The sequence below is a fragment of the Podarcis pityusensis genome (assembly GCF_964106645.2).
Source record: "Podarcis pityusensis genome assembly, chromosome: 15".
NCBI lineage: Eukaryota > Metazoa > Chordata > Lepidosauria > Squamata > Lacertidae > Podarcis > Podarcis pityusensis.
Window position 1 is genome coordinate 38,311,868 of NC_138040.1, and position 19,621 is coordinate 38,331,488.

At 43.9% G+C, this 19,621-nt stretch overlaps 2 protein-coding genes across 4 annotated transcripts; one reads left to right on the forward strand and one right to left on the reverse strand.

The window, feature by feature from the left end:
* Window positions 1-1,775: 1,775 nt before the first annotated feature.
* Window positions 1,776-6,839, forward strand: LOC308463852 (interleukin-36 receptor antagonist protein-like). Of its 3 annotated transcripts, XM_080982654.1 has the most exons (6): window positions 1,776-1,790; window positions 2,219-2,261; window positions 3,132-3,288; window positions 4,927-5,043; window positions 5,261-5,391; window positions 6,187-6,839. In XM_080982654.1, exons 3-6 carry the CDS (start codon window positions 3,192-3,194, stop codon window positions 6,406-6,408), a joined length of 567 nt encoding a protein of 188 aa, XP_080838780.1. In that variant the 5' UTR covers window positions 1,776-1,790; window positions 2,219-2,261; window positions 3,132-3,191; the 3' UTR covers window positions 6,409-6,839. The 3 variants fall into 3 exon arrangements, with proteins under 3 accessions (XP_080838780.1, XP_080838781.1, XP_080838782.1); XM_080982655.1 differs by lacking the exons at window positions 1,776-1,790; window positions 2,219-2,261 and adding an exon at window positions 2,608-2,838 and having other exon boundaries at window positions 3,135-3,288; XM_080982656.1 differs by lacking the exons at window positions 1,776-1,790; window positions 2,219-2,261 and adding an exon at window positions 2,807-2,824.
* A 2,230-nt stretch (window positions 6,840-9,069) lies between these two features.
* Window positions 9,070-18,137, reverse strand: LOC308463855 (interleukin-36 alpha-like). The gene is made up of 5 exons (XM_080982660.1): window positions 18,010-18,137; window positions 16,157-16,238; window positions 11,784-11,912; window positions 10,472-10,593; window positions 9,070-9,436 (listed from the first exon to the last, which is right to left on the reverse strand). Exons 2-5 carry the CDS (start codon window positions 16,203-16,205, stop codon window positions 9,227-9,229), a joined length of 510 nt encoding a protein of 169 aa, XP_080838786.1. The 5' UTR covers window positions 16,206-16,238; window positions 18,010-18,137; the 3' UTR covers window positions 9,070-9,226.
* Window positions 18,138-19,621: the final 1,484 nt, after the last annotated feature.

Sequence of the window (19,621 nt, forward strand, 5' to 3'; positions counted from 1 at the left end):
AAATGTTTGTGGAAGGGAAGGGGAGGATCCTGAAAATATGGAATTATTTGTAAATACCCTAAAAATAGCTTTAAAAAAATATATTATTGTTTTTAAACTTTTTAATATGGTTGCACTTTATTTTTAATTGTATTTTTCTATTGCTTCGTTGTTTGCCACCCTGGGCTCCTTTGGAGGAAAGGCAAGGTAGAACTTTAATTGATAAAAGCAACAACAGTGCCTACTAGAATGCATTAATTCATCTAAACGTGTAAGTTTTTGTTTTAATGGGGATAATAATAATAATAATAATAATAATAATAATTTATTATTTATACCCCAGCCATCTGGCTGAGTTTCCCCAGCCATACTGGACAGCTCCCAATCTAGTGTTAAAAACAATACAGCATTAAATATTAAAAACTTCCCTAAACAGGGCTGCTTTCAGATGTCTTAAAAATAGGATAGCTGCTTATTTCCTGGACAGCTGATGGGAGGGTGTTCCACAAGGCGGGTGCCACTACTGAGAAGGCCCTCTATCTGGTTCCCTGTAACTTGGCTTCTTGCAGTGAGGGAACCGCCCCGTCGCAGGGATTCAAACCGCCAACCTTCTGATCGGCAAGTCCTAGGCTCTGTGGTTTAAGCCACAGCGCCACCCACATCCTTTGTTGTCCTCCTACCTTCATCCTAAAGCCTCATTTGAACTTGCCCAACTTTGGGAAGGAGGTAGGATGGATCTAGGTCTCACGCCTCTTCCCCAAAGCCTGGTGCCTCCCTTACCCAGCTTTGGGCTGGAAGAGGGTTAAATTTTGAAGGTCTGTCCCTGCATCAGGATGATGGGAGTTGTGTTCAACATCTAGAGGGCCACAGGTTCCCCACCCCTATTCTTAAATGATAGTTGCATTAACCTGCTTCAGCAGGATGGAAAAAGGCTCCCCAAGGCCAATCAGAGACTCTTCCAAATATTCATTCTCTCTCTCTCTCTCTCTCTCTCTCACACACACACACAAACACACACACACACACACAAACACACACACACACACACACACACCCCAGCAGGCAACTGGCCAAAAGTCCACACTGCATAGGGAAGGAGGGCACTGCAAAAGAGGGGTGTGGGCAGAAATTCAGTTCTCTACATTTTGCAGCAATTTGCATTTTTAAAGAATTCCTCATGAAGATTCACTAGTTTTTTACTGCAAATTTCTCCCACTAAACACATTTTCTATGCAGTTATGACTAGTGTACACATGTTTGTGATCAATTTCCCCCGATATAATGCATTTCTGTAGATTTTTACTAATGTGTCCATTATACTGCACACTTTCCTATAATATATGCAATTCCACAAACATTATTTGATTGGATGGAGAACTGCATTGCGAAATCTGCAGAACCGCAAATTTAAGATAGCTTTGTTTCAGTTCACATATTGTTTGGAATGTGCAAATTTGATAAGATTCAGGTTTATATGAACACTGAATCAAATTTCTCCTCTATCGCTAGTCTCAAAGAGTATTGAAACTGGGGTTGCATATGACCACCTCAGTACCATCATGAGCATAAAGGATCACAAATGCAGAATAAAAAGGATGTTGGGAGGAGCCCTCAGCTTTTGAACTATCACAGCATTTGTAACTTCCCGGAACAGCTGGCTGCTGCTGCAAGACTTGGATTAGTGTTTGTGCCATATAAGGTGCCATAGAGCATATAAACCACACCCACTGGTCTGACTAAGCTAAAAGATGCTGTGTAAATCTGAGAAAACAATTCATAGCAAGGCACAGGACTTCCTCACACCAGCACAGGTAGCATCTCCTCAATTACTTCTCTGAACCTTCTATCCAGATATCCAGCAATATCTGGAAGGCAGCTAGTTGAGATCATAGCCTTTCCCAGCTACTTGCCTTCCAGATATTGTTGTATTACAGCTTCCATCATCCATGATCATTGGGTATCCTGGTTGAGACTGATGGGAGCTGTGGTCCACAACATGTGGAGGGCCTCAGATTAGGGAAGACTATGCTAAATTGTCTGCTTCAAATGCCAAATTATCTCAGAGGCAGGAAATCTCTGTTTAGCCTTTCCTCAGACCCATTTCCCCCATCTATCATTATAGTCATTTGGTGGGTGGGGGGCAGTGAAGCTGAGGGAGACATATTTCCTTGATTTTAATGTCAATTAATTGTAATTAACAATACTAATTCAGGTGTACTTTTTGTTTCCCCTTTCTAAGCATTCTGGACTGCTGTTTACTTTATTCTCGTTTTACTTTGGCTGTAAGTGGCATCTCTATTTTTTAAAATGAATTTATTGTAAGGTATTTTGAGATATTTTTGTAATTTGTAATGTTCTTTTGTGCAGGATATATGTTTTTAAAGAAATATATCGCCTCCCTAATCCAGCCCAGCCCAGCAGATCTGTCCTTCATTCCTTCTCCCCTTAAAGAGGGTAATACAAATGTTTGGAGACGGAGGGTTAAGCTTGATTGAGCACAAGGGAAAGGATTAAAAATTCACCTCCAGAGCCTCTATCCTGATAGAAACTGGAAGCTTGTGTATCTGTTTTAAATTTCAAGAAGGTGGAAGCTCTGACTTAATGATCTGCTATATTGCATCAATTCATACCAGTGGCATATCGTCTGATTCTCTGTTGCTGTATTCTTACTCCTGGACATTGGTTGCGTAATTAGCCTTGCTTCACCATGCCTAATTTATATTGGCTGTGAGTCCTGGAAGACTTCCTTCCTGCCTTGCAAGCCTGTTCCACCTGGCCTGGGAGGGTGGGGCCAGGACGGACTCCAACTACAAAAGCTGAGGCTGCTGAACGACCTTTTCCTGGGGTGTTGTTTAGGCAGTGGGTTGTTGCTATTTTTGATACTGATTTTTTGATTGATACTGATATTTTATTTTAGATCTTACTATGATTTATGTGGAACTTGTTTGGTTTGGTTGTTATGTTGTAATTATGTAGTTTTTCAATGTTGTTAGCCGCCTTGAGCATGGTATGAACTATGTAAAGGTGGCTTACAAATAAAGTTATATATATATGTATCTATGTTGATCCGGGGATATTGTGCAGAAGGGCCATCAATGGAACTTTGGGTTTTTGCAGCCTCTCCTCTAACATTTTACATCCCTCTCTTTTAGTAGCTACAACTGCAGAAGAGTGAGCTTGTAGCCTGAATCTCAACCAATCCTTGGGAAGCAATGGAGAAAGTAGACACAGAGACTTTAAGGGAGAAGCCCTACAAGATGACTGTGGACCAGAAAATGAGAGATTTATTCCATCACTTTCCTAAGCCAGGTGAAATCAATGCTTTGCTTTTATATTTCCTGCCCAAGAGAAGTTCTGAAAACCTGCAGTGATCCTTAAATTAAATTAGAATTTCCATTATCCATATATGCTCACAGGGGCATAACATACTGGGGGGGGGGAGAAGGTCGAGTCCCCTGGGGGCATAATTTTGAGTGGGTGCAAACCAGGCATCCCCATGCAGGTGTTGGCTTCTGCGGGGATTCCTGTCCAGGCAAGTACTGGTGTGCCCTGTCCTCAGCTCCTCATCCTTCCCTGCCTGCTGCAGGGCTATCTGGGCGCCAGAGTCTGACCTGGCATTGCCACTACATCCCAGACCCTCTCTCTGAATGGCAGCCCAACCAACGTACTGCTCACTCACTCCTCGCTCAGTATGCTCTCCCAATGGTGAGTGGGCACGGATGGAGGGAAGCAGACAAGGGGCAACCCGAGTAAAGCCTGGCACTCCTCTCCTAGGGCATCAGGGGGATTTACCTGCCAAGGGCCACAATTTGCTAGCTGGGTTCCACCCTGCGTGGGCAGGCAGGCATTGCAGTGTGGCATCAACAGCGAGGGCTGGCCTTGTGTGGCAGGCTCCCTTCATCTTCCGCATCCTATCCCCGTGTGCACGTGCATCCACCTGGCTCCCACCTGCCCCGGAAACCAGCAAACCATGCTACGTCACCGTAAGCATGTACACCAGCTGAGTGAAATGACATTCCCCACGGGGATATTTTCCATGTTGGTGGTTTAACATAAAAGCAAGGAGGACTTGGTCCCCAAAATCTAGCCGTGTTAGTCTGTTTCAGCAAAGAACGAGCGGTACCTGTTGGACGATTTTCCTAACAATATAAGCTTTCATGAACTACAGCTCATTTTACCAGATGCATGAAGTATTATCCTGAATTACTGGGTTATAGAATTGGGAGGGGGAGGAGGGTCGTAAACAATCACGACTGTTTTTTTAAAGTACATATTTCATGGACGATATTGTGTGCAAATATACTTGCAGATAACCAAATAGATATCCTGCTTCGTTAGCTAACCTCATTCATTCATTCATTCATTCATTCGTACATGCATGCGTGCTCTGTTCCCAAGATTATTCTGCTTATCTCGTTCTGCCATGGTTCAGGAGGGCAAGAACATGGTCAGAATCAAAACTCCTCTAAAAAGCAGGGGTCTTTAGTCAAAAGGAAACTGATACACACAGCAGCAGGGGGAGTCGATGGATTTCACCTGGAGAAACCAGTCAAACTAGAGTCCTTGGGTTTCAGCCAGGTTGGATCCCATTGAATAAAAGCTGAAAACAGCCAGACAACTAGGCTGTCTCTTTGGCAATATATAAACCTGTATTCTTAATACCAAATGAAAAAAGATACACTAGGAACACCTTTAATGACTTGCTGCGCAATATCTTAAGGATAGAGGAAGTCCTAGACTCACATCAGAAACTCCACAATGTTGCCACCATGGAAAATGTGTTGTGCCAACCATGGCTATCACCACTTCACACAAAAGGGGAAAAAAAGAACTGCAGCTCCAACACAGAAGAAAAAAGATATGTCTGAAAAGTTGTTTGTTCCTTCTTTAGAATATTCCATTTTTTCTTGTGTGTTGATAAATTTGTTTTACTTCTTTTCATCACAGATCCTTCCCTTCGGTTAGGGAGCCCATGGCTCTACAGGATTTGGGATATCAACCAGAAGTTCCTGTTCCTGAAGAACAACATGCTGGTAGCAGCCCCCAAAGATGGCAACTCACCCGGTAACAATGGTTATGATCCCTTCACATCTCACAGCTGAGACCTACACTGCTACTGATTGAACACTTGTGCAAATTCTGGGACTGGGTAACCAGGTTTCAGGAAGTGTCTGATACAGCAGCACTGTCTTCAGCTAGGGTCAGAAATGGTGCTCCATAACTTTTCCATGGTCACACCCCACTCTTATCACACTGATCTTTGCCTGTTTTTTGGTTCCAGGTTACTTGGTGGCTATGACCCCCAACAGAGAGATGGATGAAAACAAATTCCCCATCTTTTTGGGCACCCAAGATGGAGCACAAACCCTCTCCTGTGGTGAACCTGGGGGTCAACCTCAGCTGACCTTAGAGGTGGGTTTCACTTCTGGTTCAAAGCCACATTCAATTGTTTCAAATTTCTTCTGCTTGTTTAGATGCATCCACCATGACAAAGACTTTAGATATTCTCTGCTGTTTGCTCATTCTTTTTTTCCTTAATCACTGCATTCCATTCTTCTCTCTGTTATCCTTCTGTGCTTCTTCCCTCTCCTTTGTCTTCCTGGCCTGTCTACTGGGAGAGGCAAAGATCTACTGAGTTTTTTTAGGGTTGCTTCTGTCCTTTTAGTGAAAGCAAACACTTCCTGATTGTACGTTCTGCACTCTTCTCCATTAGTTATGAATTTCTCCTTAATTATTCAGCTTCTGCTTCTATTTCCTGTTTTGTTTTTTCAAATTCAGTAGTGAAACCTTCCTGTTTTGGTATATAAGCAAAGATTCAAACTTATGAAAGGCAGACAGGAATTGAAGCTGAAGAACCAGTGGTGGGTCAGATCTTGTTGGACTTTAACTCCCATCGGCCCCATCCAGGACAGCCAATGGTCAGAGATGATAGGAATTGTAGTCCACCAACGTCTAGAGGGCCACAGGTCCTCCCATCCTTTGAATGAAAGGCTTATCTCATGGCTGAATGCTTGGTGTATTCATGACACAATCCAGATTTAAACTTGAGGCTTCCAGTAAACTTTGAATTTTTATATGCTTTGGTTACAATCATTGGGATTTAGCCCCAAGTCTCGCTTTCTCCCAGGCAACGGATGGCATTCATTTGTGATACAGCACAAGCTTTCTTTCTACTAAACCTTTTGTATGCTTTTTTATCTAAAATAGGGTAAAGGCATTATGGATCTCTACAACGATGGCAAGGAACACAAGAACTTCACTTTCTTTTGTAAAAGTGGCAGCAGCACAGAGACTGGCAGCTTTGAATCTGCAGCATTCCCGGGTTGGTTCCTAAGCACCTTGACTGAGCCAAACCAGCCGATTCGTTTGAGTCATCAAGGAGGTGCTGAGATCACTCAGTTTTATTTTGATAAAGTAAAAGGTGATTAGAACTTCTGAAAGAGGAGGGAGGTTTTAATGCCAATGTATGTATATCCTAATCAAGTAGCAAAATGCCTTTCAGTTCTAACATGTTCAGAACTTCCAGTATTCACTCAAGCTACAAAAACACAAGGAAATTGCATCTATCAAGAGTAGGGATGGCTGGATAGGTCAATTTTGGTTGCTCTTGGTTTCTCATTTTTCCAGTCTTGTTCAGTTCTCCTCATTTCCATATTAGTTTGCATTTTGTTTTTAAAAGAGTCCTTGTGTTTAATCTTGTATTTTATTCAGATGTTTTATCCTATGCTTGTTTCTTTGTCCTTATCTGCTCCAACATTTATCAGTTAAAAAAATCCTAACTGCTATTTTATTTATCTGTTTGTTTGTTTTTTTATCCTGGTCTGTGACCATAATAAAGTTCATTCATTTTGTTTTAAAAAGAGTCCTCAGGAATATTCATCAGCATTCTGGTGCCAATTTCTCATTAACGTTCACATTTCTGCATGCAATTGTACCTAGAGTCCTAGTGTCCTGCCTAGTCAAGTTGCATGGGATCACTTCCAATCTGTCCCCTCTGAAGATGTGGACAGGCTGCTTGGATGAGTGAAACCAACCACCTGTCTCCTTGATCCTTGCCCATCCTGGCTCATAAAAGCGAGCCAGGAAGGGCTGGGCGATGGGCTCCGTGGGGTGGTGAATGCTTCCCTCTGTGTGGAAGCCTTCCCAGACTCACTGAAAGAGGCAGTTATTAAAAAGCTTCTTTAAAAACCATCTTTGGACCCATCCAATATGGCCAACAATCACTCAGTTTTAAATCTCCCATCTTCAGGCACGGTGACTGAGCGGATGGTTGCTAAACAACTCCAGGCACGCCTGGAGGATGTGGACCATTTAGATCCTTTTCATTCGGGAATCAGGCCTCATCATGGGGCTGAAACTGCCTTGACCTTGCTGGTCGATGATCTCCGGTGGGCTAAGGACAAAGGTGAAAGCTGTTTCCTAGTTCTGCTGGATCTCTCAGTGGCCTTTGCTGGTTTTGACCTATAAAGCTTTAAAAGGCTCAGGACTACAATATTTCATTCGTGTGTGTGTGTGTGTGTGTGTGTGTGTGTGTGTGTTTTCCGAATTTTAATAAATTGATCCAAATTATTTAAATTTAATACAATTTTTTTAAAAAATAATAATAATAAGGTTTCCCGCTCCTGTTACAAACATGTCCAATGCTTCCTGATGTTGCCACTTCTTCTTCTTCTTTAATCACATTCTCATCCTTCTATTAGTTTTAATCCATTTTCGTGGCTAGCCTTCTTGTTTCCTTACAATCAGCACCATTCTTATTTTCCAAACATATAAAAAAAAATTCATGTGTTCATTCCTTCTAGCAGGTTGTTCCTAGACCTGGTGTGAAGAGAGATTGTCATTGTTCTTGGTCCATTCCACTCCTTTGAAAACATTCCTTCTGTTGTTCAAGTACTTGCTGAGCTATAAACAACTCCCCAAGTTGATGTCTGCTCTGCCATTAAAATTCTGGGGATATTTTCCACAGCTCGCAGTTAAAGATCAAAGTCACATATTTAAATTCCTGCCAAGTGTAATTAGCAGTCCATAGCAAATTGTTCTCTTCTCCACTCCTGATCCAGTCCAAGAAAATTTATATAAGATCCATTCAATCTCAGTCAAGAGGGAAGGGTGTAAAAGAAATTGTAGAACCCTTTGTTGAGCATAAATCATTGGCTCCCCTCTCTCTCTCAGTAACAGATAACATCAAAACGCCTGCCCATGATTCTTTCATTTTACAGGGGTGGTCAAGAAAGAAAAAGACCATTTAGGAACCATCAAAACAAACATTGCCTTGCCTCCCCTTCCATTCTGGCTATTGTAAGTATTTTTGTGCTTGTTGAAAATCATTGAAATACCTTCATGGCTCAAATCCAGTCCTTTCGGCAGCTGATTAATTGCAGCCCTTTATCATATGCCATTTCAGGAGCGCCCCATAATCAACGCCAATATTCCAAATTCACGAGGAACCGATCACAAATCATACCTGAGACGATTCGTCCATGGCAGGGACATACTTCCGAGGTTTTGTCCGTACTGCCTTTCTAGATACGAGCTTAAGCAACCACGGGATACTGTGCACTCCCCAGAACCCCCTGAGGAGCGTTGCCAGGAATTTTGCCTCATAAATCCTGGCTTTCCCCCACCCGGACAGCTCCCCAGTGCTGAAGTGCAGAAGAGCTCAACAGACATATATTGTGACATCAGCCAGAAACTGGACTGCAATATCTCAAGGACTGCCTCTCACATATTAACTGACCCTGACCCAGCGATCACCATCTGCAGCTCTACTTTGTGTGCCCCCTCAAAAAGAGATCTGGCATGTGGCAACATGAGAATGGGCCTTTTCTGCAGTGTCTCTCCATTTATGAAATGTTCTCCCCAGGGAGGCTCGCCTGGCACAATCATATCCTTAGGCCCCAGGCAAAAACTTTCCTCTATTACCAGGCCTTTAGTCCTTAACTATCTGTGAAGTGGGAGGAGTGTTAATGTATTTCTGTTTTCCTATAGACTTTAATGTATCTACTGTATGTGTGGTGGGTGGGTGGTTGGTTGGTTGGTTGGTTGGTTGGTTGGTTGGTTCTAAGACACTTTGGGTTGTCCTGGGCAAGATAAAGCAAATAACAAATTTAATAAAGAATAAAAATAACAACAAATGGAGAAGCGTCGGGGTTTCTAGGGGATGATTTCCTCTGTGTCATGTATTTTCAATGACAGCTCCCTGGTAGTGGCAGATATTCTCCTTTAAAGCAGAAGGTCACATTTAGTCCTATATTCTCGCCATATAAAATTCTGTGATCTCCGTGGCTCCTTGGCGGCTCAAACCAACAGGCTTGTTTGGCTCAGGAGAAGTGCTTATGAACCAGCCCGGGAATGCTGCAGATTCCAAGCTGTACGTCTCTTTGCCACCAGGCTTTCTGAAGAAAGTGGAGCTCCTGAATTCGTTCACCTCATTGTACATTTCCTTAATATTCCCAGGCTAAAAGAAAACAGAAACGCAAAGACTTGGGTAGAAAGAAAAGTTGTATTGCATCACTTGCAGTTGCTTGAGAGAAAGCAAATGTTTGTGGAAGGGAAGGGGAGGATCCTGAAAATATGGGATTATTTTTAAATACCCAAAAAATAGCTTTTTAAAAATATATTATTGTTTTTAAACTTTTTAATATGGTTGCACTTTATTTTTAATTGTATTTTTCTATTGCTTCGTTGTTTGCCACCCTGGTCTCCTTTGGAGGAAAGGCAAGGTAGAACTTTAATTGATAAAAGCAACAACAGTGCCTACTAGAATGCATTAATTCATCTAAACGTGTAAGTTTTTGTTTTAATGGGGATAATAATAATAATAATAATAATAATAATAATTTATTATTTATACCCCATCCATCTGGCTGAGTTTCCCCAGCCACACTGGACAGCTCCCAATCTAGTGTTAAAAACAATACAGCATTAAATATTAAAAACTTCCCTAAACAGGGCTGCTTTCAGATGTCTTAAAAATAGGATAGCTGCTTATTTCCTGGACATCTGATAGGAGGGTGTTCCACAGGGCAGGCGCCACTACTGAGAAGGCCCTCTATCTGGTTCCCTGTAACTTGGCTTCTTGCAGTGAGGGAACCGCCAGAAGGCCCTCGAAGCTGGACCTCAGTGTCCGGGCAGAACGATGGAGGTGGAGCTGCTCCTTCAAGTATACTGGACCAAGGCACATCACTCTTAGCAGTCCCCCACCCCATTCACAGTGGATCCTCAAAGAATAGGAGGGACTGCTGGTCTCCTCCCACCCCTAGGGAGAAAAGGGAAGGGGCTGCCCTCTGGGCCCCATTCAGAGTGAGCCAAAGCAGGCCCTTTCCCACCCATGATGCCCTTTGATTCCCAGTTCAACCATTGAGTAAGGTTGGTTTGATTCCTTGCTTTGTTCCCAAGGTAGATCTTCCCACCTTCTTCTGTGGCAGGGGGCACCGTTTTGTGGTTTGCCGCAGGTGCTAAAATGATTGGACCAGCCCTGGACAAAACTCACCACTGCCTTTAGTTGAGGAGGCCCTCCTCCAGATTCCACACAGGACAGGACACGTCCATTGAAGCCAATAAAGATTACATTTCCCGTAATACCTCTGTTGGGATATATGTCAAATACTACCTCTAGAGACAAAAAACAAAACAGGGTCAGTACCGTGAGAGGGAGTAAATCATGCATTCTTATTTGGTACAGGAATTTTGTAGGAGAAGCCAAAATGGAAGGAAGGTTTTCAATAGGATGGGAAACTACTGATGATCCCCTCAAAATCAAATATGTGTCTATACACATGATCACTACAGTAGACACGTGTCCAGTTTTCATGAGTTTCTGCTACATAGTGTCGGTAGTTTGCATAGACCCACAGATAATCCCATGCCCTGTTTGTAATTTTTCCACCTCTTGTGGCAGAAGTGGGGAGCTCCTTTTGGCCTGCAGTCCTCAATCCCTTCTGGGCAACATTCCAAGGACCACATGCCACTGCTGGGCAGGGCCAGATGCAAAAGCAGGTAGAGCAACAAATACAGTTTACACGAACTCACTCTATGACCTGGGAGACCAGGGTTTGAATATCCACTCAGCTTAAGCTCACGGGGTGGCCTTGGGCCAGTCACTGAATCTCAACCTAACCTACTTCACAGGGTTGTTGTGAGGATAAAATACAGAGGAAGAGAACTGCATATATCATTCTCCCATTTCCTTTCTAGTTTTGCAGTGATTCTCATGAAACCCACAGAAGTCATGGAGCACCATTGTTAAAGGAGATGTGGTTGAATCAGATACCTTCCTGACAATGCTATTTTTCTAGAAAAATTGCTGCCAGAACTCACCATGAACACTGTTATGTACTGAGTTGAATAGGATCCAAAATGCAGCAGTCTGATTGGTCCTAGAACAATAGGATTCAGAATGCAGCAGTCTGACTGGTCCACAGGAGCCACCCAATCCAGCTCCAGGTGGAAGTGAATCCGCAACCGGATTGGCCTACAGGAGAATCCCGGAATTAGCCAATCACATGGGGCCCATTGTGTAAATAATGTATATCATGGAGACATCCTGGGGGAACTTCCATTCCTCCTCACCACTATGAGCTGAATAAAGAGCATGAAATCCACTCTCGACTCCGAGTATATTTCAAACACTTCCCTTGTTTTCTTATAATGGCAATGGTGCTGGAACTAAGTTCCGGTGAGTTCTGGATGATAAAAAAACCCCTGTTTCCCGATTCCTGGCTACTCAGCTCCAGAATGTAAACAAGTGTTCAGTCAGTAACGGCAGGACCAGCAAGATGCAAAGGAATCATAAGAACTATTACCTGATGTGTTGGAATTTGGTGGGGATGCTATCAGATGATCATTCTGCAGGATGAAGATCTTGTGGTTGATGTCTGTAAGTCTGCAGCGCCAGGGATACTCTAATGCTGGACGAATGCCCCCGGAAGGAACTGGGGAACACATTAGGATGGAAATATATAATGTACCCAAAAATACATCCATATGCAAGAAAAAATGGAGAGTAATCTAAAGAAGGAACAAGCAATACTTAGAAATAATCACATTTTTGCATGACATGGCAACTGCCCTGTTTGGCATCAATTGTGCAGAGTATTGTGCCTACAGTTGGTTAAACAAGTTCCTAGTTTTACTTTTATATGCCTGTTGTCTTTGTCCATGGAGTTTTCTTGGCAGGGATACTGGAGTGGCTTGCCAGTTCCTGCTTCAGGTGGATCATGTTTAGTCAAAACTCTCCACTATGACCTGTCCATCTTGGGTGGCCCTGCACAGCATAGCTCATAGCTTCTCTGAGTTATTCAAGCCCCTTCGCCATGTCAAGGCAGTGATCCATGAAGGAGGAAATCTATCAATTCTTAAGGAAATACTGTATTTTTTGCTCTAAAAGACTCACTTTTTCCCTCCTAAAAAGTAAGGGAAAATGTGTGTGCGTCTTATGGAGCGAATGCAGGCTGCGCAGCTATCCCAGAAGCCAGAAAAGCAAGAGGGATTGCTGCTTTCACTGCACAGCGATCCCTCTTGCTGTTCTGGCTTCTGAGATTCAGAATACTTTTTTTCTTGTTTTCCTCTTCCAAAAACTAGGTGCGTCTTGTGGTCTGGTGCGTCTTATAAAGTGAAAAATACGGTAAGCCCTGAGTGCTCACTGGAAGGACAGATCCTGAAGCTGAGGCTCCAATACTTTGGCCACATCATGAGAAGAGAAGACCCCGATGTTGGGAAAGATGGAGGGCACAAGGAGAAGGGGACGACAGAGGACGAGATGGTTGGACAGTGTTCTCGAAGCTACCAGCATGAGTTTGACCAAACTGCGGGAGGCAGTGGAAGACAGGAGTGCCTGGCGTGCTCTGGTCCATGGGGTCACGAAGAGTCGGACACGACTAAATGACTAAACAACTACAACAAAGTTTTACTTTTTTCAACCAGTGCTAAAACCACAGGTAAGTATACTGCCAAAATGAAAAATTAGATGCATCCTTCACTGACAATGCTTTAGGCTGCAATCCATGTCATTTGCCATAACATGTTATGGACATGGCTCCCAACAAGCAACCTAGGCACTGGTGGCGAGATATATTGTCATTTCTTTGCCCCTTTCCTTCAACACTGCTATAGCAGCTGTGGGTCAAAGAGCTTGTGCAGCCTTAGGGAACCTGAAAAGCCACTTGGGATGAGCAAGTGATGGACTCATCAAGAAGGAACCAAGCAACCCAGACTACCCAACAAGAAACACCAAACCCAGCAAGCAGCCACCCTGAAGGTTTGCCAAGACCTCATGCTCACATATTGTCCCTGGCTGAAAACACTAAGCAGCCTTCAAAAAAGAACATTGTAGGAGCATGGGACTCCAGGTGTTTAGGGCCTTTATCAATGCTTCCTAGAGAAGCGGCTTGATGTTCATTCTATACCAGAGGTCAGCAACCTAAGGCCCGCGGGCCGGTTCTGGCCCGAATGGGTTCTGGATCCGGCCCGCAGATGGTCCAGAAATTGCTGTATGGTTCTGATTCATATCGTTTGGGCTGCGCCATTTTTTCTCCGGAAATCGCTGTGGCTCTTGGCGCCACAGACATGCACAGACGCGTTTTCCGGCATTGCGCTGCACCAGTCTGGTCCGCAGAGTGATCCAGCCCATGCCCAGTAAGCCTTGCTGACCTCTGTTCTGCACCTAACAGCTTTAGAGCTGTCCATAGTGCTGGTCTTTGACTGGCTCCCTATTTTCTCTCTTGCCTTAGCTGTTGGATTTCTGGCTTTGAGTCACCTCCCATTGCTTGTATATTTAATTCCGTTCCTCCTGATTAATGGAAAGCAATCAATCAAACTGACCCAGCCAACTGATATGTATTCTGCATTTCAATAGCACTAACCTGGATGGAAAACTGCACACACTGGTTTCTGCAGAGGAGATCAGTTACCTCACTCTGTAGGTATGCTTGTCATTTCCCTTTTGGAAACAAGCTCTGATGAGGCTTGCCTCCAACTCTGTCCCTGCCCTCATCCACCATGGGATGGGATGCCTAAGATTCAGTGCAGCATCAAATGGGAGCAGAGCCTCCTAATGTATATGAGAAGAAACCACACCAAACCTTCAAACAGTGGTGGATGGTGTCCACTGGGAATGGTGGGGTGGAATGAAGAAAGACCCACATTAGCCAGAGCCAATGGCAGGCAGAGCAAACCAATTCAGGTTTGGCCCCCATCCTCCTCCCTGCTGAGTTCTCCAGGTATTGCTGAGGCTAAGGAGAAGCTGACAGCCAGCGCTATAGTATTTTTTTGTATTATTAAAATCAAATTTATTACCCACCCTTCACCAGCAGGTCCCAGAGTGGGTTACAACCATTTAAAAGTCAGAATTAAAAACAATTAGAGTCACAGGAATAAGTTGGGTCCTGAAAACACACATCTCAGGCATCAAAGCACAGGATAAAGAGGTGCATCTTCAGCATTTAGCAGCCCTGTTGCTTTAGCAGTCAGCCTGGTTGCCCTAGTCCTGATAAACCTTAGCCTCTGTGCTTTAGACTGACAGGCCAGGGTTATATCCAAACATAGGACTGTATGTGGTCAACCAAATACTGTATGGAATCTGTACTCTAAGGCAGGCCCAGGCAGATGTGGAGGAGGAATGGGAACATAATCAGAAAACCATGAAAAGCTCAGTTAGAGCCATGCCCAGAGAATAAGTCCTGTTATTTATTTTGAGATAGTGACGGATTCCTGTTCCTGGAACAGGCCTTCATGTATCCATTAACAATTTTTGGACAGAAGTTGGATTCACATGGCTAAGTTTTTAATTCTTTTAAGCTGCAGCCCGTTTTTATTTATTTGCATTTTACATTGCACTGTGCTGTTTTATTATTCCTTTAGATCCACCTTCGCCAACTTGGTGCTTCTCAGATGATTTGGTCTGTAGCTCCTATCAATCCCATGCAGAGTGACAGTGCTAGCTTAGCTTGATAGAAGCTGTAACAGCTCAAAATAGATGGAGGGCACCAGGTTGAAGAAGCCTGTCTTAGTTATATTAGACTAGTTGTTGTTGTTGTTGTTGTTGTTGTTGTTGTTGTTGTTGTGTAAGTTGCTCTGGGAATGCTGACTGACAGAGAAATTAACTTTGCCATCTGTTTGAATCTTAGTGCTGAAATTCTGAGAGTTTGAGATTCAAAGTTTTTTCTTATTGTTCCTGTATTTCTTTTGCAAATACTGCTTGACTGTAATAACAAAACTTCTAATTGGTTTACAGGTTATATAAAAATTTTCAATGAAAACAGTTTAAACAAATAAGTCAAACTATACAAAAGGCCATTAAAATTCTAGAGCACACAGAAAAGAGATTATAAAACACATCAACACCTAGGGGACTGGATAGGCCTGCCTAAACAAGAATGTTTTAAGCATGTGCCCAAAAGGGCACAGTGAAGCTGCCTATATGATATCAATAGGCAGGGAATTCTAATGTGTGGGTGCTGGCTGCAGCATTAAAAGACTGATTTCTTACAAGTGTGAAATCTTTAACAATGCCAATTCCAAATCGGGGGGGGCAGTTCGGATCTCTGAGCAGAGGTGCTGTATGCTGACAAGGTCTCATTCTTGTTAACAACTGTGCTGAAGCATTCTTCACTAATTACAGGTCTCTGATTAAGCACAGGGGAATCCCCAGACAGAGAGCATTGCCTCTTGAAGCCACTTCAGAAAGAAAGACAGACTTCTCTCTATACAGTATATATATTAATGTACAGTGGTACCTCGGGTTAAGTACTTAATTCGTTCCAGAGGTCTGTTCTTAACCTGAAACTGTTCTTAACCTGAAGCACCACTTTAGCTAATAGGGCCTCCCGCTGCTGTTGTGCCACCGCTGCACAATTTCTGTTCTCATCCTGAAGCAAAGTTCTTAACCCGAGGTACTATTTCTGGGATTGCGGAGTCTGTAACCTGAAGCGTATGTAACCTGAAGCGTATGTAACCCGAGGTACCACTGTAATGTAATGTAATGTAATGTAATGTAATGTAATGTAATGTTGAAGCCACTTCTGATTCTTTTATTTTCTTAATATCTAGCCTCCAATGATTTTCAGAAAGCTATCTGCAGATTTGGGAACATTGCCTTGGAAAACAAATAGAAAAGTAAAGAATTTGGTTTCTTTACATGAAAAGAAATGTGCCAGTTCATTCTTGTGGGTGTACAAACCTTCATCTCCTCCTGCTTTCTCCATTCCTTCCTGAAGATTGGCTGACATTCAGGATATTTGTCACCTCTTCAGCAGTTACAGCTGTTGAAACAGAGAGTGATAAGCTACAGAGGACATCTTAAGGCACCAGGCATGTCCAAAGTCCATTTTGGGGGCCTAATCCAGCCCACTGGTTGGTTTAATCCAGCCCCTGCGGCAGTTTATTTCCTGGGGTAAAATCCTTAAAAAAGCTCAACAACTTCAACCCTAAAAAAGGTTAACAACTTTGGTTGGCCCTTTGGTTGGCCCTCACAGCCCTTCACTTCATCAAATCTGGCCCTCTTTGAAAAAAGTTTGGACACCACTGTAAGCATTCTGAACAAAAGCAGTGGTGCACTGACTGTCACTTGAGCTATACTGCAGCCTCACCTTAAGCAACAAGGGGGATGGGTCATTACTGGAAGAGTACAGAGTCAATGGCCTCACCGAGGCAGAAACCAACAAGAGAAACAATGAATATGTTATTTTCACCAAAAAGTGCACTTGTGTGGACACTTTACTCCAATATGTGCATTTTTTTTCCACATTACTTGACTGGATAACTGCACTGCAAAATCTGGACAAGTGTAAATTTCAAAAGGTTGCTGAGTTTCAGGTTGTGCATTGTTTTGGAAAGCACAATTTTGATAGGTTCGCCTTTGAATGAAAACTGAATCAAATTTCTGTCCCATCCTCAGTTTCCCTCACCTAGAGTAAAGAGAAAGCCTGACAGGGCCCATCCTAGCTGCAGGAGGGCCTGGCAAGACCCACAGTGGCCATGCAAAAGCCCAGCAGGTCCTCCTTGAAAATTTGGGGGTCCTCAGCCCCTCTTGGATGGCACCCCAATATAGCATCTCTCCCAAGTTTTTAAATTTAAAGTAGCCATGGAGCTCTACAATTTTGTTCAAAGTAGTGGCTCTGGGGAAGAGAGGACTTCTCTTTTTTTACCCTTTCTCTCCCCCTGCCATTTTCTGAATCAAAATTCCCCAAACACTATAACCATCAGATAAAAATATAGTACCTCCCCCATCTCTTCCACTATGGAGCTAACAGCAGCTTTGTAAGGACTGGAAGAGGACACAGACAGACAGACAGACAGACAGACAGACGTTCGCTTTCCATTATATAAAAACAAACTGTACAGGCTGGATTATAATAAATGCATAACCAACCATACAGCAAACGAAAAATAGAAAAATGAAAAAAATAAAGGAGGGATGCATGCAGAATCTTAACAAACAGCAAACCATACCAGGTCACAGGAGCTGTTAAACTAAACTATCACAGTTCCCTGGGATTCTTAGTCTGTCTCTTAAGTGGCTATAATGATAGGGAAATCATTCAAAGGAAGAGCTAGACCAGGGATTACCAGCATTGCATTGATGACTGCAATGGGGCCTTTGAGGCCTTTCGCTGGCACCCACAAAGCCTCTGGGAGCCCCTGGCTGCTCCCTTAGTCCTGGGACGGTAAGGGTGGTTAGTTTTTTCTTCCCTTATAAATTTCTATAGTGCCGCAGGTTCCCACATCCACTTTCAGCTGTGTGTACTTTAAAAGGCTCAGGATAATTCCCAGATCAATGTGAAGTGTGTATGTGCACGCATTCTCCTTTTGTTCGAGGGAGTGATTTGGGGGAGAAGAGAGATAAGTGACAGGTGGGGGAGGGGGACCTCCCACAGCACTCACTCAAAATTCGAAGTGTGCCCACAGGACTTAAAATATTGGTGATCCCTGAGCTATACACAGCTTTCCTGCCTCACAGGTGGTTTAGCCCTAACAGGGGAACAAAGCAGCTCAAGAAAAGAAAGCGTAGAGAGACAGTTGTGGAGATGGTACCTGCACTGATGTAGAGCAGTCTTGTGCTGTGGGACGGAGGTTCCTTCTCTGTGCTCCTCCAATGGTCCTTACAAAACTCTTTATAGCAGCCCACAGACACTGGTGGGTGTGATTTACATATTCAAGGGTAATTTGAGTTGAGCCTTATTACTGGCAGATGTTTACAGAAGATGCCAATCTCACGACACTTTAAAGGGCCTTGTCGATGGTGGTGCCTGCCCCTGTGGAACGCCCTCCCATCAGATGTCAAGGAAATAAACAACTTCCTGCAGCCAATCCTGCGCCAGTGTAGGCACCTGCCCAGAAGCCGTGCCAGCATCATGGAAGTCAGTCCCCTTGTGATGTGGTGTCTGCAGCGTGCAGGGGCTGACCGAGCGGGTGGCAGGGTCCACGGGCCGGATTTACGAGCTGAGGGGGCCACATTCAGCCCCCAGACGTAGTTTGCCGACCCCTATTCTAAGACATTCCAGGTTTGAGCTGTAAGTAATTGAATTACAGGGTCTCTGATGTGATTGCAGCTACCCTGAACCCAGATTACCTATATCTAAGTTCTTGTGAAACAGGATTTCCGTTTTGAAGGAAATCTCTAAGGCAAAAATAACCCTTCATCTCACATTAAAATATTAATTTTCTCAGCTGGGCACAATGCACCATTGGGGGGGGCAGGAGGGGTCAAGAGGGAGTAAATTCCACCAGAGCTGGGGTTGAATTGGACAGCAGGAGACTGGAATTCCTGGATCCTAAAGGTAAAGGTAAAGGTACCCCTGCCCGTACGGGCCAGTCTTGCCAGACTCTAGGGTTGTGCGCTCATCTCACTCTATAGGCCGGGAGCCAGCGCTGTCCGAAGACACTTCCGAGTCACGTGGCCAGCGTGACAAGCTGCATCTGGTGAGCCAGCGCAGCACACGGAACGCCGTTTACCTTCCCGCTGGTAAGCGGTCCCTATTTATCTACTTGCACCCGGGGGTGCTTTCGAACTGCTAGGTTGGCAGGCGCTGGGACCGAATGACGGGAGCACACCCCGCCGCGGGGATTCGAACCGCCGACCATGTGATCGGCAAGTCCTAGGCGCTGAGGTTTTACCCACAGCGCCACCCGCGTCCCTCCTGGATCCTAAAGAGGTGCTATTTCACCCCTTTCTTTCAGTGCACATTCTTCCTCATTTTTCAACCCATGCAAATGCTATGTTTTACCCTTCCTTTCATTCTACCAACCAAAATGCATCTTTCTTGTGGTGGGTTTGCTGAGATCAGGTACAAGGCAGTCAAAGGCAAAATGTGAAAACTTTGCAAAGAGGCTTAGGCAATTCTCCTGAAGTGCAGGAGGCGAAGTCCAGGAAGACTCTACTGCTGAGTGTTTTCATTAAAAGGACTTCAATAAGCCTTATTTCTCACTTTCAGTAGGTGGTCATTGCTTTCTCGTTCCTTTTGCTGCTTTGATTGTCAGTATTCACTGCCAGCACCCGGCAACCAACCTGCAAGGATCCCATGGTCCATTTAACAGATGACAACAATGTGGGAATCATTCCTTTCATGTTCAAATAAATCTATCAAGCATTCTCAAAACTGAACTTGGCACTGACCACACCTAAAGTTGTTCCTGGTAATACTAG